This window comes from Sus scrofa, chromosome 7 (assembly GCF_000003025.6).
Source record: "Sus scrofa isolate TJ Tabasco breed Duroc chromosome 7, Sscrofa11.1, whole genome shotgun sequence".
Classification (NCBI taxonomy): Eukaryota; Metazoa; Chordata; class Mammalia; order Artiodactyla; family Suidae; genus Sus; species Sus scrofa.
Window position 1 is genome coordinate 9,104,931 of NC_010449.5, and position 25,259 is coordinate 9,130,189.

Here is a 25,259-nt window from a genome sequence, read left to right on the forward strand (position 1 = left end):
TCCCAGCACAGGGTATAGGATGGGTAATTTCAGCTTCCTCCTTCATCAGGCCTAACTCTGCAGCACCAACTCAGTGTCTGATTTGCTCTGATTGGGTGAGAGAGCCCATAAAATAAACAGAAGGAGACATTCAGGTTTGTTTTCTAGAGTAGCCAGCTGTCTGGTGGTCTTCCTTCCAAGGTTTCTTAAATGTAGCTTCTCTAACAATCCAACATGCCACATGCCTCCCTGTACTTATGACCAGTTCTGCTTGGTCGACGAAATGGTGCCAGAGGGTCACGGACAACCCACGATAGATCGTGTATTTGGCTATCATTATGCCTACCACGAGCAGATCTCTAAGGACTGTGCCTGAAAGTCCTCACTGAGGTTTGGGAGGAAGGTTCTTCAGCCAGAATAAGCTCAGGCAGGGAACCAAAGTTTCTTTTTGCTGTTAGGTTTATTTTGTGACACTCAGTGTGAGTGGAATGCATTTAGACAAATGAGCATGATGGGGGCTGGAGATCTGACCAAGCAATCAGAGGCAGAAGAGGAAGAAAAGCCAGAGAAGAGGGACCTGGTGATATCAAGTGTTCCCTCTGTATTTCGCTCCAGAAAACAGCTCGCAAGTCTAATTACCCACCTTGTTTTGCAGCTCAGAATAAAAGTGGCATTGCACCAAACCTTACCCAGGCAGCCGTCATGATTAGAAAGTACTCCACACCTTGGAGAACCGAGGAGACACGAGCATAATTTTAAATGCAAATTAAATTGAGGGGGTAGCCGAGAGAACACATAAAAGACAGTAAAACAAAACCTTTCAATTTTCTTAAATTAGCAGTCTAATGTGTTCTAAAGAGCAGCTCTCCTCAGATCTCTTCTTAGGGCTTGCATTTCATCACAATATAAAACGGGCAAATCCATCACTTTCCTCTGCTCAGTGCTCTTGAACTGAGATTGAAGGGAAAATTAGAAGCTGTTCATTTGGGCTTGCGGGCTCAGCAGCGTTGCACCGGCATCGTTTTACGCTCCACAGTGTCCTGGTGAAAGGGGCCAACAAGTGCCGGTGAGTATCTGTGGACTTCTAGGCTCTTCCTTCCATCTATCTTTTTCGGGTTATCTTGCCTTTACAGGAGAAATCTCCCTCAAGATTTATGTTACAATGTGGCTTTCAAAACCTGGGGAATTTCAGACAGCTTTTTAAGCTTTTCCAGTGACTGATTCGCAGAAGGGAAGAGAGTTATTTTCAGCCTAGATGCTGGTGATTGATCCGCGGATTAATTATAACCAGGGAATGTTTAACATATGCTAGCTCAGAACGGCCTTTCCCCACTCCCCTTAGCCAGCGTTAGGCTACGAACCCGTGCCCCCAACAACTTTTTTTTTACCGTATTAACTGTTTTATCTGATAAATTCTGTTGTAATTGCAAATAAAACTGGGAGTTGGAGCTATAAAAATAATTAAGTCCAAACCTTTTTTTTTTATGACTGTGACAGTTCTCTGCTTAAGAGCTGGGTGGTGGGGGCGGCGGCCGGGGGTGGGGAGGAGGGTGGGAGGGCGGGAGAATGGGCGTTGGATCCGCGTGATGGTGACATGTCGATTTTGACGGTGAGGGTTTTCTGCCAAAGTTTTGCACGGGAAACTGGTCATTTTCTTCCTTCGCAGTGGAGGATACAAAGAGGCTGAGGCTGGCGTCACCTTCCGTTGCTAAGGTAACGTGCTCTGGCCATCTTATCTGATAAAGGAAGTCCAGCGGACGGTATAGACATTATTCTTCGCAGATCTAATCAAACAAGCAAAACTGTTTACTTTCACCGGGAATATTTAGTGAGATCAAAGAGACTGGCTGAAATTGCTCTTATTCTTTTTGCCGGCAGTTAGCCCTTGATTTTGTTTTTCCTTTTTTTTTTTTTTTTTTTTTTTTTTTTTTTTTTTGCAGTAAGTATGATTTGCTGTTGGGGTAGCTTTGGGTATTTTTAAAAGTTTCTTCCTAGCAGACTTGGCTTCTTAAATTAAAATGTGCAGTGTTAGAAAGAGAAACCAATTGGATTATCCTTCTGAGTTTGATTTTAATGACTTTGTCTTGTTAATTCTTTCCAAAAACAACCTGCCGAAATTGAGATACTTCATCTGTGCGACTACGGGGGAAAGGGCTGCATATGCTAGAAAGAACCTAACAGGCTGAATGTTTTTTAATGTAGCACGTTAGCTTCCTGACAGGCTAGTGCATGAGAAGTTTATGGGAATCGTTGCCATTCTGAAATAATTGTCATTGCTCTACAAACCAGAATTCTTTCTCAAAAACAGCCTATGCCAGAGGCAAGCAGGTGATAATCCTGTAGCATTTTATAAACGGTGCTAAAGGCTCTGGCTAAAAGGAAGGAATGCAAGGCATTTTTACAGCAAACCTGTCAGCGTGTGTCATTAAGGGCAAGGCAGCTGGAAGTGGAGGTTTCGATTCCCAGGCGATCCTCGCTGCTCCAGGAGAATTGGAAGGAACTCCCTGGATCAATTAAGGGTCAACTCAGAACGGCTGATACGTAACGATGTGGTTGTGCCGACAGACCTTTTGAAAACAGATAGCTTATGCGTGTAAAAGAATATTTTCCCGTTGTTATTACCCAGCGAGGAATGACTGGTGTGTTTTCTCTCTTTAGCCTGCATCATCTGTGTTTTCTGTGTAGGAAATGTTACTTTTAATAAATGTGGGCGGCATGCTGCATTTTTCTCACACAATAGGAAAGCTCTGCTGAGGGACAGACTTAAAACTGGAAATGTCAGTCAAATAATGGGATCTTATAATGGCATGTTTCTTATTCCAAAATCACATTTGACAGTCTAAGATAGTGTGGATTTTTTTTTTTTTCCTCTCTCGTAGACATACAAGTGACTCTTTTGTCTTAAAACTCTGTTTTTGGAGCATCAAGGATGGATTATCCCAAAATGGATTATTTTCTGGATGTCGAGTCTGCTCATAGACTCTTGGATGTTGAGTCAGCTCAAAGATTCTTCTACAGTCAAGGAGCTCAAGGTAATTAAAGGGGAGAGAGAGAGGAAATGCCTCTTATTTGCATGTTGGTTTTTATAGTAACAGTGCAGGGGTGATGGTAGCAGGGTCAGCTCTACTGCGGAAGTTCAGCAACTGCGATTCTAAATTGGTAACCTCTACTGAACTCTTTCTGACGCTGAGACCAGCATAGAGCAGAATGAATAAATCTAAACTTGAAGGGGTGAAGACACAACCTACCCAACTCATGTAAAATGCCCCTCAGAAAGCTGTTAGAAAATTACCCTTCCCCCCCTCCCTTGCAACCAAAGCTTAAGTCTGAAACGCTTCAAGGATGCTTTTAGCCCCAGGGAAAAGGTTGAATTCGCAGCCACTGCCCTGGAGAAGATCTGGGGCACCCAGACCTATCAGACGGAAATCCAGCTAGATGAAGGATCTCCATAATATAAGCTTGTTTTTTTTCCTACAGTTTGCCTTATCTATTTTAGATGAATTCAGCTGCTGCCTCCAGGAATTAACAGTGCACCTGGGGAGCACTAAGGAACATGCCTCTGTGCAGTGTGGGCGATATGTACATTTTCATTACAGATTTTAAGATGGTCAGCGGGGCTCCAGGTTGCTTGCTTTTCTGTGCTGGGGTGCACGTAGAAGGTCCTGCCACCACATTAGAGAAAGAAGCTGAAGTATTTAAAGGGCTCTCCTGACAGGAGGATTTTTTTTTTTTTTTTAACCTTAAACCTATTTTCTCTTTTCCATGGAATATTTAGGGTATTCAGTCAAGCAGCCTGAGGATGGGCATATGCCAAAATAGTACTAGTTATGCACGGAGAACCACAGTGCCCATATTCTTAAGTAGAGAAGTAGTTGAATTCTTGGATGTCACGAGGCAGAACTGCAAAGGAAAGGTTATTTTGATGATGCTGGCATCTTCCACTGTTCCGGGGTAATGGCTCCTTCACCCAGGGCGCTGATACTCTTCTGCCTTGACTTTCCCGGGTGCCTCTCCTGAATTGGTTTCCCCTGGCTCTCAAGCCAGTTTCTCAGGGCAAGCTCAAGGGCTTGCGAGCCTCCTCCTTCTCCGCTTCCATTTTCCCCAGCAGGATCCAGTCTTCCTCAAGGCAAGAGGGGCTGGTAATTACCTGGTTGACCTGGTTGACTTGCTTAGGTCAGTGTGCTCACCAGCAGAGTTTCCATTAGCAGAAGTGATAACCAGAGTGAATTGTCCTCATCCTAGTGGTCGCATGTCATCCGCATTTTTACTCTCAGCCACTTAAAGAGACATGACAATGTTACCCAAGTAGAAGAATGGTGAGAGCCTGGCTAGAACCTCCAGGCCCTTCTGGGTCTGCAAGTTAAGAAGCCAGGAGTAGAGAGAGAACAGGGGCTGGAGGGAAAAGGGGGCTGAGGCAGGGCTCAATCCCACCTCCAGTTCTGTGTTTAAACATTGCTGCATCTGTCCGTGCCCCCCGAACAGGCGAATGTTCCCTGGTGGGGTCCCCCACCTGCACTCCGTCTCTGTGGCAGAGCAGAGAAGGGGAGCGGTGGTTAATTACAGATAACAAAGCTGGCCATCTTGCCTTGCAGTAGATGTGGTTTAAGGCTTTAAGAGGACTGTGGGCTCCAGGCATTTCCGGAAGGAAAGCAGTCAGGGTGTGGGAGGCTCAAAGGACTCATGGCAGCTCAGTGGTTGTCGGCAGATGGGAGCTGGGGGCGGAGTGGTCAGAATCGGTGACTGTGGTTTAGACACCAGAGCTGGAATGCCTGGAAAATGCATGGGAGGTGGTAGCATAAGCTCCCGCTGCTCCCTGATAGCACGTCCCTTTGAAGGTCATCAGAATGACATTCTGATCAAGGCATCGTGGCTCTGTAGTCAGAGGGAGAGTTCCCTAACCTCCGGGTGGATTGCTCAAGACCCCCAGACTTGCTGAATCCGAAGTCCAGGGGTGAGACCTCCGGGTCTGCGTTTTCAGCAAGAGCAACAAGCCTGACGACCCAGCCAGCACACCTGTCCAGGGATGGACAGCTGAGAACCGGTCCATCCTGTCCAGTTTCCCCCCTTCCTGCCTGGGACAGGAACACTTTCCTCCACTTTAGAGGCAGGATAATACAGTGCTTACAACCGGATCCTGACCGCCTTTGGTCCAAAACCCTGGGTCCACCATGGTGAACCTGGGAAAATGAACCTTGATCTTTCAGTTCCTTCCTCTGAAAAATGGAAGCCATCATAGTACCCAGTTCGTACACTAAGAGCATCAATGAGATACGATTTTCAAGTGCATAAATCTGCCTGCCACATGGGAAGCACCATAAATAGAAAAACCCCTTTGGCAAAAGGCCATCCCTCCTCTGTTGGAGATTTCCAGAGGAAGCCACTGCCTTGCAAACAAGACTGGTACCTGATAGGGGTGACCCTATTTTTAGCAACAACCACCACAATGACAAAATGTATGTGAAATACATTTGGGAACAGTGATCATTTTCTTGTCACATCAAAACCTAACTCAGGGCAAAAGAAACATAGTGAAAGTGTGTCTTGGTAACACTTCCCCCAGCTCCCGACCCCCCAGTCCTTCATTTCACTCGAAACCTGGGAGCCCCTCTTCTAGCACCTTCCCTGGAAACCCACCACCTGGGACCAGTCCCCCACAGAGTCTCCTTGCTGGAGCTTGGCTGCCACAGGGATGGGGGCTTGTCACTGCATTGTCCCCGCTCCTTCGCAGCAGCTTCCTTCCCCTCAGCACAGACGCTAGTCTTTGCCGGGGAACGAGCCCTCGGCCTGATTAAGGGCTCCGCGTAAATGGGCAGAGGGCCGAGGAGCATGGCTGGCACCCCTCCCTTTTGAAGCCAACACCGGGGTTTTAGAGAGGATGGCTCAAGCCTGTGTCCCACACCAATGGCCAGGCCCCAAGGACCAGTGGAAGGAGGGCAGCATGGTGGCCGGCCCTTGAGAAAGGCACTCGAGGCAATTCGGGCTTCGTTGCTGCTGTTACATCACAACACCTGGCAGCTTTTCTACCAGCCCAGCCCGGGTTCAGAGGGCCATTGCTAAGGTCAAGGAGCCCTGATTTGATACTCTCTTCTCTAAAGAAGGCCCAAATGGAAACACAGTATTGAATTAAGTACATGGAGTGGGGGTGACCTAGGACTTGGTCAGCTACACCGATGCGTGACTATTGCCTTTTTGAGTTGTCCATTGTCAAGGGCATACAGCTAGGTCTATAGACTGATCGGGTGTACTTACAGGTGTAAATACTTCAAAGGGGAAACAAGAGTTTCATTTTCCCTATTGCTCTCCTTGCATCAGTTGGTTTACACACACGTAAATTTTTTGAGAACGAGCCCCTTCTAGATGGATTACATGCAAAATGGTTATCCAGCTCAACAGTACCAGACTTAGAATGCTTTTGACCCCATCCTGGTTGTTTTTCCTTTTTCCTTGGAAAGTGGCAAAAAGCCCGTTCCTAGGCAGAGGATGTTTTTAGCTAGCAAAAGCAAGAGGAACTCAGGAGGATAAGACAAAGAAGGCAAAAAGTCATCTACTCTCTATCCGGGGACAGATTCTGCTGAAACGCTCAGGGATTTTCAAAAGTCAGTCATCTGCTCTGCCGAGTAAAGCAGCTTGTTATTTTCTCCCGTCTCCATTGTCGCTTGGTTTGATCTCGAGGTAAGGAAGGATAAGCCCGCTGCTCCAGGGATTCTGCTTTAGAAAGCACGATGTGTTGCAAAGAGCAGGAAAAACGTCCAGGGTCGTTCTGTTCATCTCCCATCAGTGAAGGATGCTCTCCTGTGGGCTTCACCAGCAGGAAATCTTCCTCACACAGAGAGTTCTCCAAAAGCCCCCACTAACTCAAAAGGAGAACTTTGGAAGTTCAAGGTACGCACGATCCAAAGATCAGCCATGTCTTGACATCTCATAACTCAAGTTCAACTCATGGTTCTGACACAGTGTCCCACACGCTCAACTGCAGACTGTAGGTTTCTTTACAGTCGAGTTGAACTGGGAGGGAAATCATATTATACAATCATACAATGGGCATCCCAGGCGTCTCAGATTGAAATGAACGTCAGAGTTCCGCTCATTGTAGTTTTTCTCGCCCCCTCCCTAAACTGAGCGAAACAGTTGGTGAGGGCCAGACCCAGGTCCTGGTGCTACAGTTTCAAGCCACGGGGTTATTCTAATGGACACTGAAGATGGAGGCTAACCTGGTGGGGTATCAATTACTTGCTGCTCGGAGTTTGGTCCCAAACTAGCAGCATCAGCTTCCCTGGGGAGCTTGCTGCCGATGCAGAATCTTAGCCACCCCAGACTTAGAGAATCAGAATCTCCTTCTAACAAAATGGCCAGGTAACTTGTGGTCAAGTTTGAGAAGCAGCAATTGAATCTAGTGCACACTCAAAACACCTGGTGAGCCTTTACGGCCTCCAGACTGGAGTCCCACAGCAAAACCCGTCAAGTCAGAATTGCTGGTGTTAAGTCCCATACTTGGGAATCTTTTAAATTATCTCTGGTGATTCAAACGTGCAACCAGGGAGAATTACTAACCTCACATTTTACCGTAAAGGAGGTTTTAGAACATTGTGCACTAGCTTTTTTTTCTTTTTTTTTCTTTTTATGGCCGCACCTGTGGCATATGGAAGTTTCCAGGCTAGGGGCTGAATTGGAGCTGTAGCTGTCATCCTACACCACAGCCACAGCAATGCCAGATCCTTAACCCACGGAGCAAGGCCAGGGATCGAACCTGCCTCATCAAGGATACTAGTCAGATTCATGTTCACTGAGCCACGGCAGGAAAATCCCATGCATTAGCTGTCCTTACCCAAGTAGTTTTCTCTGTCCAGGTTTTTTTTCTTTAAATGAATCCAAACCATTCAAAAGGTGCACATGGACTTTTTTAAAGGGACTAAACTGGAGTTCTGTGTGGTGCAGCAGGTTAAAGATCCCTCCTTGTCGCTGCTGTGGCAAGGATTCCATCCCTGGCCCAGGAACTTCCACATGCTTCAGGCGAGGCCAAAAAACAAACAACCAAAAAACCCCAGAAAATGAAAAAAGACTGAGCTATGTGCCAGGTGCTGCCTTTTGCCTATTCATTGTATCCATTAATCCCCAAAGAAACTTTGGGAGAGAGGAATCATTTGTCACTTCACAGCTCAGAAAAGACTATGCATTTAGGTCGCAGCATAGCCAGGATTTGAATATGTGACTCCAGCAATCCCCCAGGTAGTAAAGGTAACGTTTTGTGACCAAGTCACACTTCTGGAGCTGGTGAGGCTCAGAGTGGTTCAGCCACATACCCAAATCACACAGCTTATTGCCGGAAGGTAGCGACTAGAATCGGATCCCTTTTTTTTTTTTTAAATTCACCAACGAACGCCCATCCTACTTCATAAGGTTTCTTTTCTCAAAGACCATCAATATCTTCGGATGTTGAAATTATCTTCAAAATGAAAAATACCTGAAAAGGCAGCCATTTGACTGAAGTTCCCAGGCAATCAAATTTAGGACTGCTGCTCACAGGTTCCCATCTTTTATCATTTTAAGTGATTCTTGGCATTGGAACCAGGTGCCATAGTGATTGTTACTTCGTTGTAAAGCATCTTTTCTGTCGTCTGCATTGTCTTGTGCAACAAAGGGAAATGCCGGTTTTGACAGCTGATGAATGCCCCAGTGAGCAGCTGAGTCTCCTCAAGTGGAATCTGGAAATAGAGCCCCCCCCCCCCAACCATGTCCTCCCCTCGCCCCAAGCCAGCCACCCTCCAGCTCCACCTTTTCCCCACTCTGCGAAATCCCTTGGACCAGCTGGGTTTTACATCTTTAGCTTTGAGTTAAATGAACTCGAAACCTAGACTCTAAACCTCTGGGACATCTTCACATGTGGTTGCACTCAATTATTTGCTAATTGTGGACATAGTCATATGTACAGCATGTGCCCGTGCTGTTTTCTTTGCTGTGTTGAATTCAAGACCCAACCCCAGGGTCCCCCTACCCCTGCCTCCAGCTCTGTGAAGCCCTGCCTGACTTTGCCAGGACTTTCTCCCATACTATTCCATCCAGCCTACTTTATAGCCACAATCATATTGTGTATTCTGCCTCGATCACTTACTAGAGGTGTGGGCTCATATAAATAGCTCCATTTCTCTAAGCTTCTGGGTCCTAATCAAAATAGATGTAATACTAGCTCCAAACTGATAAGGGTTTTTGAGAATTAAAAGCAGGATGCCTATATAGCATTTAGTACATTATTTGTTATTATGCATTAGTTAATGATGCCACCGTTTTGTTATTATTTAGAGGTCTGCTCCCTACCTAAATCATGGTGGTGTCCTTAAATACTATTTTCTGGGTGCCTGGTACCATCCTTGGCATGGTAGAAATACTAAGATGTATTAAATGCCTCTGTTGAACTGAAGGAATGAAAATGCTTAAATCTGCATCACAAAGAAAAACTTGGGCTCCAAGGACAGGACTTTTGACAATTCATGATTGAGAAATTAGCATTTCTTAAGACCTTTAAAGAATTACAATATGGAGTTCTCTTGTGGTGCAGGGGATTCAGGATCCAGCATTGTCCCTGCAGCAGCTTGGCTCGCTGCTGTGACCCGGGTTCGATTCTTGGCCCAGGAACTTTCACGTGCCATAGGCATGGCCAAAAAAAAAAAAAAAAAAAATTTAAATATTTCCTTGAAAGTAGAGCCTTTCTTAAGGCTGAAAGGAGGGACAGGTAAAAATAATTTTCAAATACACAGAGGGGCAGGAAATGGAAGAAAATCATCAACTCTGCTACATCTATAAAACAGAAACATCAAAAAACGGAAGCCAAAAGAAAATATGACAGGAGGGAATTGGTATACTATTGGAGAGAATTAACGTTTTAAAATAGGGAGTTCTCGTGTGGTGCAACAGGTTAAGGATCCGGTATTGTCATTGCAGCAGCTTAGGTCACTGCTAGGACTCCCGTTCGATCCCTGGCCCTGGAACTTCTACACGCCACAGGCACAGCCCACACCTGCTCCCTCCAAAAAACCTTTAAAATAGATTTCAAAGGTTTTTTGAATAATACCCATCTTGGAAGGACTTTTTAATGCACAATGGTCTGTGAAGGCTGAGGTTTTATTCTGCCTTAAAGTAGGATTCTGGAAGCGGTGACCCCTTCAATGGTTTACTCTGATGAACTTAACTGAGATCAATTCAAAAGCTGCTTTGAGCATGTTCAGGAAACGCTCTGAGCAGTACCTTTGCTGAGACCCCTTCCCCTTCCTTCTTCAGACCTTTACTGCTTAGTCCAGTCCTTATACTTGGGAGCTCACTAATCCTCAAACCCACTGCCATTCTCCGTCCTGCTTCCGACCAGCCTCCAGGGAAGGTGGCCGTGGATACCTGCCCGAGTCCCACACAGGAGCCACCTGAGAACCGTCCACAGAAAGCTGGCCCGTGGTGTCTCTAGGCGTCCTGCCGAGTGGGTGCCAAGTTGTCTGTCCCCCAGGACTTTCATGTCAAGGTCTTATATGTGGCTCATATCCGGACCTGTGGGTCTCATTTGCTTAGTAAGGACTGAGGCCAAAACAGTGATGGTGAAGCAGCCGCGTCTCCATTTGGGGCACAGTTGCCCCTTGGTTTGGAATCTTTTCCATTCACCCATCTGCCGCTCAGAGACCTGCAAGGACCAGCGCTGCAAAACTGGCCTCATCCCCTCTGTGTCCTGATGGTGCTATCCTAACAAGGCGTCTCCATGTCACCATGCCATTTTTCAGAGCCTTGCCTCGGAGAAGGGCTTCAGATGACACTGTTCTGATAGTTTCCAGCTTCGTTTTTATGGCGCTCAGGTCATCCCCTGCAACAAATACTCGCTTTGGGTTTTTGTGGGGGTTTTTTCCGGTTGCATTTTTTTCCCCTGTAACCCTCGCTGAGAAGCAGCATGCCGTGCTTCACTCACGGATGACAAGCTAACTACCAAGCCTTGCCTCCTAACCTCCCACACACTCCATTTTAGACCTCTAATTGCTCACACTCAGGCTCCCCAAGCCTGTGTTTAGTGCAGGGAACTGTGTGTGTGTGTGAAGGAGAGGATGAAGGCAAATCAGGAAGAAAGATGTAGTGGAGAGAGCCAGCCTGGCAGCACTAACCCTCTGCAGATGACCGTGAAATCCAACCTTCCATTGCTGGAGTGTGCCCTTGGCACGGGCCATTTCTCTGGACACAAAGTCGCATTCTGGGTGCCCACAATGTACCTGCACACAGCCTTCCAATGCTCATTGTGCCGTTGCCCCCCAGCAGGCACCTGCTTTGTCACATCTTGTGATTCAGGGCTCCTAAGTAGGGCATGAGGACAAGAAAGAGAGAGATGAGAGGATGAGCGACGGAGAGGAGGAAAGTCATCTAAAAACACAGTAAGACAATTGCCATGAAGTCAGAACTCCCACTCTCACGTCCAGCACATAGGAAGTGGATTAAAGATGCAGCCCCCACACAGCGATGACCCAGTTAGCATCAATAACTCACCGGTGCTGGGGAAAAAAAAAAAAACTCACACCCCTCATTGCTCAAACAAATCTGTTTTCCTAAAAACTTTCAATGCCACCTTCTGTGACTGAGCTGGCAGAAACGAGGATGGGAAGCTTAGCACATCAAAATCAGCTCCTGGCCGATACCATTTCAAATATTTTTAAGAGTATTTTAGGAAACAGTTAGACCCACGCTATTATACAAAACCCCTGAATGAATATTGCTATTAAATCAGACTTCTGAAATCCTGGGGCTGAACAGAGAGATTATCCGAGCGATCTCTGTACCTTTTATTTTTCCCACCGTAAAAGAAAAATAAGAGCCATATTAAAGTTTGGGGGAAAATGGGGAGGAAAATCAACCCTGCACATCGAGTTTCATTTTTTATTTTCCATTCAGTCCCTTTCATGCACATTCATATGTTTACAAACTTGTAATCATGGCATATGCAAAATTGGGGGTATGACTGAAATATTTGCCAGGGCTGGCTGAAGGATGTCATAATATTTTAGGGCTTGGGCTTTGGAATAACACAGATGTGAGTTCAAACTATGATTTTTCACTTCTCAGCTTAAAACATTAGCCTAGTTATTTCATCTCTTTTTGCCTCACTTTTCCCCTTTGAATGCAATGATAATAAGAGTTCGTAGGAGTTCCCGTCGTGGCTCAGTGGTTAACGAATCTGACTAGGAACCATGAGGTTGCGGGTTTGATCCCTGGCCTTGCTCAGTGGGTTAAGGATCTGGTGTTGCCGTGAGCTGTGGTGTAGGTCACAGATGCAGCTTGGATCCCGAGTTGCTGTGGCTCTGGCGTAGGCCGGAGGCTACAGCTCCGATTGGACCCCTAGCCTGGGAACCTCCATATGCTGCAAGTACGGCCCTAGAAAGACAAAAGACAAAAAAAAAAAGAAAAAGGAAAAGAAAAAGGAGTTCCTAAACCCAAAGGGTTCTTTTAAGGATTAAAGTGAAACAAAGCGTTTCACAAACAATGGTCTGATATATGATTTTCAGGTAGCACTTGGACTCTTTTGTAATAATGATGTGTTTTAGAAAAAATACAAATTTAAAAATAGATAACTGACATACAAAAATATATAACTAGATATGATACTTACTCCTTAGAACAAAAAGGAAAAACCAAGGAAGACTAAAGTCATTTAAGGAAAAACGTTAAGTAAATCATAACTTAGAGATAGAAAAAATCCATACAAATGATATAGGAATAACTAACATTTGGAAACACTGAACAAATAAATATACAACACGAGGCAAAACGTCAAGTGCCTCAGAGGAAAGTGGCCTCCACCTCCCCAAGAGAAACTGACACCCTGGCCCATTTCCGGTTTTTTTCCACCGCTATTTATTCTTTTTTTTTTCCCAAGCCCTTGGAAAGGTGGGACAGTCTTAAAGCGTAAGAACGTGAAAAAGCAACAACACTTTGATTTCAAAATTAAACTGCTAGCCAATTAAAAAGAATCCTCTTGATAATTCTACTCCTGGGAATTTCCTTCCTTAAACTCTTTTAAAACATTGGCTAAACGATACTGATTTCTTCTGCATTTGCAGCAAATTCTGGTTTATCAGACTGTGGCCATCCAAGAACTGATTTCAATGAATCAGCTTTAAGGGAGGTTGAAATGCATAAAGGATGCCCACTATATGGTTGGATGGAAATTAAACTTTGGGTGGTGAGCATGCTGGAGTGTATACAGAAGTTGCACTATAATGTGGCACATATGAAACTTATATAAGGTTACAAACCAATGTTACCTCAATTTTAAAAAACAGCAGAGTCAGCATTTACTTAAGAATGAAGAAATAGATGTGGGAGAATCCACTTGAAATCATATTTCTCCTCATTCTTTTATTCCCTTGAGAAAAACCTGGCAGTGTGAAGAACGTTCTCAGAAACACCCGGAAGGTAATGCTAACCCAGCCATTGAACAGCCATGTGGCTGGCCACTCAAAGGGCTGAACCTCTGTAAGCCTTTGTTTCCCCATTTGCAACATGATAACAGCACTTGCAGTATCATTAGTATGCGGATAAAATGACATAAATGAATTTAGATTAGTAGATTCTCAATTTAGATAGTAGATTCTCCAATACATATTTAAGGAATAAGTAAATTGCCGCAATGAGGAAAGAGCACTCCTTGAATAACTGTTCTACATCTTTAAGAAGCTCAGAGAATATTTAATACAATACGAAATACCTTTATAGAAGCAAAAACAGGATATCAAAGAGGGAAAGAAAGAATTGAGAGAATTCTTCGTGGAAATGGTGGTGCCTAAGCTTTTTCCTGGAGTCGGCACAGTAGTGGGGCGTTCCTTGCAGAAAAAGATAGCATGTATAGGTCGTTCTATAAGCAATTCGGCATGACTGAATCAGAAAATATAAGAAGGGGAGTTCCCATTGTGGTTCAGTGGTTATGAGCCCGACTGATAAACAAGAGGATGCAGGTTTGATCCCTGACCTCGCTCAGTGGGTTAAGGATCCGGCATTGCTGCAAGCTGCAGTGTAAGTTACAGACTATCCAGCATTGCTGTGGCTGTGGTGTAAGCTGACAGCTGCAGCTCCAGTTTAACCCCTAGCCTCGGAACGTCCATATGCCGCAGGTATGGCCCTTTAAAAAAAAAAAAAAGAAAGAAAGAAGGTGAAATAATACCTAAGATTGGAGGAAAAACTAGGGTTTGAGGAAAAAGATCTTGCAGACCAGATTAAGAAATTTGCCAAATTCCTACGTGTCCTAGCAAGTGAAGGATCTCACTTGGTCACTGCTGTGGGCACAGCTAAAAAAGAAAAATAAAGAAAAAATACTGTAAATCAACTATAATGGAAAAAATAAAAGTTGTTTAAAAGGAAACACAAAGAAATTTGTTATCTACTCTATAGGAAACACAGAGCACTTGAATGATTTGTAAAGCTCAAAGAGCTTCGAAACCAGGTGATCCCAACCCTTGTTACATGTCAGAAAAAAATTCTGACCTTGACCAGGTATACTGACCAGAATCTTGAGAGTCAGGTGTGCTAATGTGGGTTTTTCTTATTTTTAAGGGGTTGTTTTGTTTTGATTTTGCAGTCCCCAGATGCTCTGATGCAAATTGTATGAAGTCTAAAATTTGAGACTCATTGACTAGGCTACTTTGCTCATTGACTAGGCTACTTTGTTCAGTGATGGAATGCCATAAAAATTCAAGATTTTATTCATTTAGAATTCATTGCTTTTTTGAGCACTAACCATGAGCTGTGGATTCAAACTCAAAATAAACAAATCCCCTGGCCTCAGGGAGTTAGCTATCTAATATAGACCGATAAATAAATCAATGATTTCAGTCCTAAAGCGTAACATGCTGGGAGAATGTGCACACTGGGGATTTTGTAAGCACAGTGATGGCATTCAAATGAGACGGAAGTGTGTGTGTGTGTGTGTGTGTGTGTGTGTGTGTGTGTGTGTGTGTGTGTGTTAGGGAGAAAGCTAGATGTGGTTCCAATTCAGTGTCCAAGAGGAGGTGACAGTTATCCTGCATTTGAGTTAGATTTAGGTAGGAGAAAAATAAGGAGTGTTCTGGGCAGTGTGAAAAAGCCTGTGATAAGGCATGGACATACTGAGAGTATAATATCTTAGGAGAGCTGTACATGTGACAGAATGGGAGGTATATTGTAGCTAAGGAGATGGACAAGAAAAGAGACGAGCACAGCAGGCAGGAGCGAAGCCATGGGAGACTTTGCCTGCTTAGCTGAAGATTTCCAAATTCCTGATATTGAATCGACTAAGGAATGGAATGCAGAGGAGATCTGTTGGCGGATCTGTTTTTATCAAGACTGCAAATATGGAGGACGCATTGCCAGAAGTAAGATTAGGGGAAAAGAGAACCATGAGGAAGCTACTGCAATAACCCCAGGAAGAATTACAGACAGTCTGAAAAGGGAATTGACAGAGAGAATCCAGCACAAGAGCTGGATCTTTGAAATATTAGGAAGGTTCCTTCCAGATTACATGGTGGAAAAATGAACACAAGAGTGAAAAAGGGGTGTGTCCAGTGACTCTCTGGATGTTTTACTTGAACTCATTAGATGGATAATGAAGCCGTTTGCTGAGAAAGAAGGAAGAGGATCAAGATGGAGTGGGAAATATAAATTCAGTTTAGAATATATGGGGTTTGGAGACCCTCTAGAATATCCAAACACAGATTACCAGTACGGAATAAGTTCTATAGCTATAAAACTCAGAAAACCATCCAAAATATTCTATGGGCCTAGGTAATTTCTAAAATAATTTCACTAACATGTTTTATATCTGGCTCTGAAGAGGTGGTTCCTCTGGGCCTTTAATTTTCCTTTCATATTATTGGAAGGATTGGGAGGTTGCTTAAAGGAAACATTTATTTTCTAAATTAAAAGAAATACCGTATTTTCTCCTTAGCACTAGTACTTAAAATTAATAGTCCATTTGAAATATTTACACGAACCAATTGTTTGAAGTTACAACATTATTCAAGTTCTGGTTTGTTTTCAGAAGAAGCAAAATCCCAAGTTAATTTTTTTATTAGGAGAGCATCTAAAGAAAGCAATTAAAAAAAAATCTCAATGCAGCTCAATTGCTTTATGGAACTATAGGCTGTCACGGAATGTTGCAAAGAAGAAACAAAGAGCCCCAGCAATAGCTCGTGAAAAATAGACCTTACTGTTCTTTTGAACCTACGCAGGAAGAAATTCTGTTCCATGTAGTTGATTAAGCACAATTTGGGGGACTAAATTTGATAGGGGACAGTGGAGAAAAAATTCGTTGGCTTAGTCCAGTTTAATCCTCTTCTCTGGAAAGCAAGACTGTTATTTCAGACATCATAATGGAAGGCTGCTTTTTAGCCCCATCTCTTGTGCCAGCCCAATAAATCTGGACATGTACATAGAACTTACAAAAGGAAATGAGAGTGAAAAGAAGACCCACATTTGAAGGGCCAGGGGCTTGTGTTTATGGTCTCAATTAGTCCAGGAATGGGAAATGTGTGAAGGACTTGTTAGGATCCCCGTTTTACATGAAATAAGCCACGTTTCTGATCAAGTAACTTCCCCAGCTCCCACAGCCATCAGGAATGGAGCCAGAATTAGAATATCCTAAACCTCGTGAGTCTTCTTACCACATCTCATCGTCCTGCAGGAGACCGACGTCCCTGGCAATACTAGGAGAAACGTTCGGGAACAGAGGTGCAGGGCTGAACAGAGGCTCGTGTCTTTCCACACATTCAAAGGTAGAAAGTCTCAAAGGTGTAAGATAGAAATATGGCAGTTGAGTCCTTCTGTGTAACTAGACTCTTTGGTTCAGTTTCTTAAAGTGAATTTTTACTGTACTTACTTGGGAAACTGCCACCAGCGGATGGTGAGACCTCTGTCCTTTAGATGGAATGGCAGGGGTGGCATAGGGGAGAGGGAGGCAGTCTGCCTACGTCCCCAGGGCAGTTTCTTATTAGACTCAACCCATTTTTCTCTCTCACTACCAAGGTAGCATATAATAATTACAGATAATTTAGAAAATATAGACAAACAACAAGACACACCAAAAAAAACCTCAACCAGCCCCATCACCTAAAAATAGATACTCTGGGGAGGTCCCCTGTGGCTCAGTGGGGTAAGGAGCCTGCACTGTCACTGCTGTGGCTCTGGTTACAGCTGGGGCCTGGGTTCGATCCCTGGCCCAGGAACTTCTGCATGCCACTGGCATTTTTATTTTTAAAAATTATTTAATTAAAAAAATTTTTTTAAATAAAATAAAAATAGGTACTCTTGGAGTGCCTGCTGTGGCACAGTGGACCAAGGATCTGACTCCGACTGAAGTGGCTCAGGTCACTGCCGAAGTGCAGGTTTGATCCCCAGCCTGGTGCAATGGGTACAAGCATCTGGAATTGCCACAGTTGCAGCTCAGATTCAATCCCTAGCCCAGGGACTTCCATATGCTACAGGTACAGGCATAAATTATAAATATATAAATAAATATACACACACACTCTTTATAACCTTTTGGATATTTTTATATTCTTTTTATGCATGTTGGCACACATACAGCTTTTCAACATGAAGCAAGCTCCTCAGAGTCATTAACTTTAATTTTTCTATCTTAATTTAAAATAAATAATTTCTGTCTTGGGGTAGTTGATGCTCACGGACATAGGAAATAATCAGACATGGTTTGGAAGAAAAGAGGAAAAGGTCAGCCATGCATTGTTTGTGCCTAAAGGGTGGCTTTGCCAGCTGGATTGATGTTACTGGGTCTGCTCTGCCATTATTTACTAGACAGTCTGACTAATACCCTGCGATGTGATTGCTCTCATCAGCCCATCTGTAGACACAACAGAATGCAAATTAAATCTATACTGGGCGGGCCTTCCTCTTAGAACATACATTGAGGAATTTTTGTATTCCCCCCTCCACCACCACAATATGCTGGCATTCTTATTATAGCCAGATATAATGCTTCATTACTTTCCAATCGCAAGTGCCACTGAACAGTGTATGGTTCCTATAGTAACAGAATGTTAGAATCAGCAGTAACTTAATTCAACTGGTCCATTTTATAGGTGATAAAACTGAGGCTCAGGGAAGAAAGAAAAGCAAAAAAAAAAAAAAAAAGTTTATTAAATACCTGCCCAACACTAACAGCTGTGCATGTTCATTTCATTTTAAATCTCAAAATTGGGTTAGATAGGACTGCCCTCAATTTATAGGAAACTAAAATTCAGCAGAATCACACAAGTATGAACAGGTAGAGCCAGGCTTCAAACATGAGTCCTTCTGACTTGGCTTTTCCCTATAACATCCTGCCTTCCTGGAAAGAAGGGATTTATCTAAACCAGACAGTTAGATGGTGGCAGACCTGGTGCTGGGAATCCAGTCTCCTACTGTCTAATCTGATGCCCGTGCCTCTACATCCTGTCATTGTACGTGGGGCTCAAATAAGATTCAATGATCTTTGCCCCTAAGCTCACTTCGCAAGTGACCGAGCCCAACAGTTTGCCACACAAAGATGTGTCCAAGCATATATCACCCTTGTGTTCACTGAACACAAATTAGAAATATTAGAATCTTTAGGGAGCTCTCGTCGTGGTGCAGCAGTAACAAGCCCAGCTAGGATCCATGAGGATGTGGGTTTGATCCCTGGCCTCATTCAGTGGGTTAAGGATCTGGCATTGCCATGAGCTGTGGTGTAGGTCACAGATGCAGCTCAGATCCTGATTTGTGGTGGCCATGGCATAGGCCAGCAGCTGCAGCTCCAATCTCACCCCTAGCCTGAGAACTTCCATAGGCTGCAGGTGCAGCCCTTAAAAAAAAAAAAAAAGAAGAATCTTTAGATTTCAAATTATGTCATTAATTACAGCAGCTATTAAAAAAAAGGCAAAAAATTGACAGCAGCTATATTGAAAATTGGCCATGCAGAATATACACATACAAATAAATAAAAATAAGGTTGAACATTATCTGTACAGTTAAGATAGGAAAAGTGACTTGTATATCTTAACCAAGCATGTTCAACAATAGAAAGCTGTTTAGGTTTGTGTCCAACTCAATTCAACATACCAAGCCTGGAACACATTTTCCTTCCTGCCTCTAGCATGTTTTAGCAGCCAGCCTCCAGGCACTCTGCACGGTATCTACTTTAAGAAGCTGAGAGGAAAGGAAGCAGTGAACATTTGTTGCCCGCCTACCATTTGTCAGGCTCTGGGGTTGGTGTTTTACATTTTATTATGTAATGTTTTATCCTCCCAAGGCCCAGTGAGAGAGTTTATTTTATTTCTAGTTTACATATAAGGAAACAAAAGCTTGGAGAGCTCACTAACTTTTTTCCAAGATCTAATAAGCATTAGGCTTGGGACTTATGCCAAGCTTTAATTTCCTGGTGGCAGCTTTACTTGGCACTGGCTAGTGATAATAGTTTTAAAATAATACATGTTTATTGGGAATTTCTGTTGCTACAGTTTTTACATAGATTCCATGTTTGAATCCCCCAAAGCAACCCTAAGGTGTAGGTCCTATGTAAGGCCCATCTATTTCTAGATGGATAAGAGGTAAGTGACTTTCAGTGACTCAGTGATTGAGTATGAATTTGGAGTACAAACTCTGGAAGGCTAACCTCCAAGCCTATGTAGTTAACTTTTATTTCCTACTGTCTGGAAGAAAAATAACATTCGCATTATTTACACATTCATACAAACAGAAAATTACACAATGTCCCAGTTAGACAGAGAAAAAGGGGGACCCACTACATTCTTCCATCCCTGGATGCTGAATTGGGGATGGGATAAAAACACTTTAGCCGTCAAAGATGGGCAGAATTTAGACAGGCAATGACCGGAGAAGAGAAGGAAAAGAAAGGTTTTCTAACAGAAAACTTCGTACTGTCATTTGATGTTTTCTTCATTTTTGTTTGGATCGTCTGTCTTAAAATTTGCCTATTGACCCATCAAGCTGATTAAGATTTGGGTTTTCTGGTAGACATAGGTGGGATCTAAGCATTCATGATGGATGATCTCAGCCTACTGAAAACCCATGTGTAATACTTATCTAGTGCTGCACATCAAACTACCTCAAGACTTAGTGCCTTAAGACAGCAAACATTTTTTAATCTCACATTTTCCATAGGTCAGAAATTCAAGAGCTGGCGTTCCCACTGTGGCTCAGCAAGATAAGAACCTGACATAGTATCCATGAGGATGTGGGTTCTATCCCTGGCCTAGCTCAGTAGGTTAAGGATCTGGTGTTGCCACAAGCTTCAGTGTAGGTCACAGATGCGGGTCATATCTGATATTGCCGTGGCTATGGCATAGGCCTGCAGCTGCAGCTCCAATTTGACCCCTACGCTAGGAACTTCCAGATGCTGCAGGTGTGGCCATAAAAAGATAAAAAATGCAAGAGTGTCTTAGTTGGGTGGTTCTGGCTCAGAGTCTGAGGTGGCAGTCAGGATGTTGCCCAGGGCAACGGTCATCCAAAGGCTTAACTGAGGCTTCCAAGGAGGTCATGCAAATGGTGCTTGGCTGGAGGCCTCAGTTTTTGCCACAGGAGACTCTTCAGAAGTTTCTTGGGTGTCCCCATGACATTGCAGCTGGCTTTTCCCAAGAGAGCAAAAGAAAGCAGAGCAGAAGCTGCCATGTATTTAATGATTTAATGACCTAGCTTTGGAAATGATGCATCATCACTTCTTTCCTATTCTAATGGTCACAGAGACCAACACTGATTGAATGGGGGAGGGGACTACACAAGGGCATGAATACCAAGGACGGGGAACCATTGGGTACCATCTTGGAGGCTGGCTTTCACACCAGACAAGTGTTTATGAGAGCAGAAATCAAAAAACATGGCGGCCGTGGTTCTCCTACTTGAATAGGTTTGGCTAATATATCTCATGTCTTTCAAGTAGTTTTAAAATTAGACACAATTTTACATCCACCAAACTTTTAGTCTTTCTGGGGGAGAAGCTACTACACAATGTTATGGTAGCTATTAAATAGTATTGCATCTGTCTTTATCCAGGCCTCAGTTCAAGGAGAGCTGGATATTCAAGCTTTAAAGGAAGAGTCAGAACAAAATCAGTGTTAGACCCATGTTGTTATAGGAACTAGGGCTGGCCTGAATGCCCAGGTTTGGAGCCACCCCCTTGGAAGCCACTACCTTTGGAGTATGTCTTCACAAGTTGTGGCCTTCGCTATTCCATAATTCTACTTCCATGAACTCCATGTGAATAGTGCACCCCTGCCTGAAGTTGCCCAACAGTAAAGACCGAAATGGGGGCCCGTAGGAATACGGCGGAGCTGGAATGTTGGGCAGCAATGGTAAAAGCTAGACAGCCATCCTCTCTCCTTTGTAGACCCCACCAAATTAGCCCGATAGGAAAAGGAATCAAGAGCAGAACTGTGTAGAATGGGCAGCTCCTTTAATTACCATTTTAAGCAGAGGGCACTAAGATATACCAATACCAAGTCTTCACATTCTTGGTTCTCTAGCAAAGCATGCATATGTACTGAAGAGACAAAATGTCTCAGCAGCTACATACTAAATTTAGTGATAATAAAAAGTCCAAAAGCCTTTTTGGTACATTTGTGTTAAACCTATTTAAGATATGCAAGTTCCTACCACAAGCTTGTTGGCTTGATGTTGTAATTAATAACATTCATCTTCATCATTTACATTTTGTATTTTCTACATGAATGATTTTCAATAACTTCGCTCTAATTAGTGACCTCATACTGGGTTTAATTGCAGGTTCTTAGATTTTTAACTCGTGTTAGATATGCAAAATAGTGACATAGGTATTCATCTCTATAGCCCAGATTCTTCATGTTTGGCAATGCTATATCAGAATCAACTTTTTAACAAAAATCCAAACACCTCTAGCATAAATGCAGAACTGATTCCCTTTCACATCGGTCCTGTATTCATCTGCAGCCTGTGGGAATGCCTGACAATGATAATCTTTCAGAAAGACTTAAAGTGATGATGGGACATGATCTCTAATCCTTGGAAACCTTTGTAAATATAAATAAACATGTTTTTACTAGTACTTTTAAACTTTTATTGGGAATAATTTAAAATTTGTGGAGAAGTTGCAAAAATAAGATAGTGCAAAGAACACTTACGCACTTTACTCAGATTCATCTTTAATATTTGACCTCATTTGATTATCATTTATTGTCTCTTGTCTCTAATCTATCTGCCTGCTTTCTAGCTATCTTTCTATCTATCTTTCTATCTACCTGTTGACAGGTGGATCAATTGATCTATCCAGAAAGAATGTAAAAGTGTCTATGGAGGGATAGAGACAGGGAGAGAGAGGAGAGACAGAGAGGAATGAGAGAGGAAGGGAAAGAGGGAATACATATGTTATATTAATGGTTTATCATTCATTAGTGGACTTAATTGTTTTCGTGCTCAAATTGTCCCAGATTTGGTCACTAGAAGACCCTTCAAGCTAGCTCCCATGTTTTTGTGCCATGCCCCCTTTATTTGAGGGGAATGCTCCCTTATTTCTGGCATAACAAGAAGCCCACTGTCATCATTCTTTCTTTATCCCCTGTATACATTTCCAGTCTAGTTATTTGTCTTTGGCTTTAATGCAGAACAGAATGCTGGAAACAAAATTTAAAAGATTATGGTTGGAAGAGATAAATATGATGGTTGACAAAAAATGAGACTGAAACAGAAATAAAACTTACAGAATTTCGACACAGTGGAAGGGTGGTATTCACAGATTGCCCAAGATATTAAGAGATTATTTTAAGTAATCAAATTAAGTCAAATTAAATTAAATTAATTGTTCTTATTAGTGTGGTTTTGTAACTGCCCCTTAAATGCAATAATTCTCAAATTATTTTTTTGTCTTAATAAGCCTGAAGCTTTTTCTTTAGTGTCGAAGAGCTTGTGAATTTCTTTTTAAATTGATAACGGTTAGTATCCAATAGCCAGATAGGTGGATGCATAATGATAACTTATTGCAGTTTTTATTTGAGTTTACCTTTAAGTAAGGCATCTTTTCCTGTGATTATTGGACATTTGGCCATCTTATTTTTGTGAAGTGCCTATTCAAGTCTTTTGACCACTTTTAAAAAAGATGAATTGAGTTGTCTTTTCACTCTTGTTTTAGAAGTTCTTTATATAATCTGGTTACCTGTCCTTTGTCATATATAAAATTGGAAGTATCTTCTCCCAGTCTGTGGATTGCATTTCTACTCCTCTAGTAATATCTTTTTCTTTTTTTAAAAGATGATGTATATAGTTTATTTTTACTAAGTTGTTGGATATATAAGTATACAGATGTTTGTAGTGTTCTCTTGTTATCCTTTTAATAGATATAGGATCTATATTGATTATCCCTGTTTGAGTCTTGATATTGGTGATTTGTATCCTCTCTATTTTTAATTTTGTTAGCCTGCTAGAGGTTTAATCAATATTATTGTCTTTGTTTTTTTAAGAATGAGGTTTTTATTTCATTTATTTTTCTATTGCCTTCATGTTTTCAATTTCCTCGACTTCTGCTCTTATCTTTACTAGTTCCTTCCTTTGTTTGCTTTAGATTATTTTTCCCTTCTTTTTCTAAGTTTCTGAGATAGGAACTTAGATAATTGATTTGAGACTTTTTCTCTAATATAAATGCTAAGTGCTATAAATTTCCCTATCAGCACTGCTTTAGCTGCATCCCACATTTTTTGGTGTGTTGCATTTTTAATTGTCTTGCAATGAACAGAAGTTCTTCAATTTAATGGCATCAAAATACCTATTTTTTTCTTTCATGGTTAGTACTTTTCATGTCTTGTTTAAAAATCTTTGCTGATGTCATAAACTATTCTTCTAGAAATTTTTCTTCTAGAAACTTTATTGTTTACCTTTCACATTTAGGTCCATGTTCCCTTTGGAACTGAATTTTGTATATCATGTGAGGTAGGGGGTCAAAGTTTATTTTCTTCCATTATATGGATATTCAAATGATTGAGCATTATTTATTGAAAAGTCCACCTTTTCCCCAAATACTGCAGTGGGACTCTTGTCATAGATGACTATTTATATACAGTTCTTTTTTAGATTCTTTATTCTCTTCCATTGGCCCACTTACAGTAATCACCCCTTATCTGTGGAGGATGTGTTCCAAGCCCTCCAGTGGGTCCCTGAAAACTTGGATAGTACTGAACCCTATATAGACTGTTTTTTTTTTCCTATATTAAAGTTTAGTTTATAAGTTAGGCACAGTAAAAGATTAAAAACTTTAACTTATAATAAACTAGAACAATTATAACAAGCTATAATAAAATTTATGTGAATATGGTCTCTCTCGTTTGAAATATTATAAATTTAGTGTCTTTTCCATCTTAACTAAGCATTTATCACACACTGTGGCTGGAACTTTTACAGTTTGAGGTACAACAGCAAAACGACCACAATTTCTTTTTCCTTCTTTACAATTTCAAGGAGAGATGATTTGCACTTTCTGTAAACCTTAGCGACTTCAGCATGTAATTTTTTTCCTTCCTTATTAAGTTGAGAATGTTCACCTTTTCACATAAAGGAAGCATTTTAAGGCTTCTCTCTGGCACATCCAAATTCCACTACTCTTGCATTGGGGAGATATTATTAAGTCAAATAGGGCTTACTTAAATACAAGCACTGCAGTGCTACAACAGTAGATCTGCTAGTAGACACAGTAGTAGCTACTAAGTGACTAATGAGTGGGATGTGCTGGACAAAGAGATGATTCATGTCCAGGGCTGGATGAAAGTGTAGGGCATGAGATTTCATCAACCCACTCAGAACAGCATGCAATTGAAAGCTTGTGAATTGTTGATTTCTAGAATTTTCCACTTAGTACTTTCAGACTTCCATTGACCACAGGTATCTCAAACCAAGAAAGCAAAACTGCAGATAAGGGGCGGGGGGGCTATTGTGTCTTCCTTTGTTTTTGAATTCTCTACCTTGATAATAGGTCCTAATATCTTCTGCTATAAATACTCCAGCTATTTTTTAATTTGTCAAGATTGCCCTGGCTAGCCTTGGCCCTTGGCATTTCCAAATACATTTTAGAATAAGTTTACCAAATTAAAAAAAAAAAATCTAAAAGCTGGGGTTTTGATTGGAGTTTCATTGAATCTATAGACCAATTTGAAGAGACAAATAGTGCACTTTTCAATCCATGAGCACGACCATGGTGTATTTTCCCCACTCCCCATTTCTTTAGGTTTTCTTAATTTCTTTCAGGAATGTTTTAGAGGTTTTCATGTATGTCTTGTTTATCAACTGTT

The 25,259-nt window shown here is 42.2% G+C and overlaps 1 protein-coding gene across 7 annotated transcripts in view; it reads left to right on the plus strand.

Moving 5' to 3' along the window:
* PHACTR1 (phosphatase and actin regulator 1) overlaps positions 492–25,259 on the plus strand; it is a 561,465-nt gene continuing 536,697 nt past the window's right edge. The window contains exons 1-3 of one of the 7 annotated variants that reach the window (XM_021099752.1): positions 492–1,045; positions 1,646–1,692; positions 2,859–3,011. In XM_021099752.1, the coding sequence (XP_020955411.1) occupies positions 2,909–3,011 (103 nt within the window). In that variant the 5' untranslated portion in view covers positions 492–1,045; positions 1,646–1,692; positions 2,859–2,908. Of the gene's footprint in view, positions 1,046–1,539; positions 1,693–1,921; positions 2,619–2,858; positions 3,012–25,259 lie in introns of those variants that run through there. The other 6 variants (XM_021099751.1, XM_021099756.1, XM_021099764.1 and 3 more) reach the window with 6 other exon arrangements.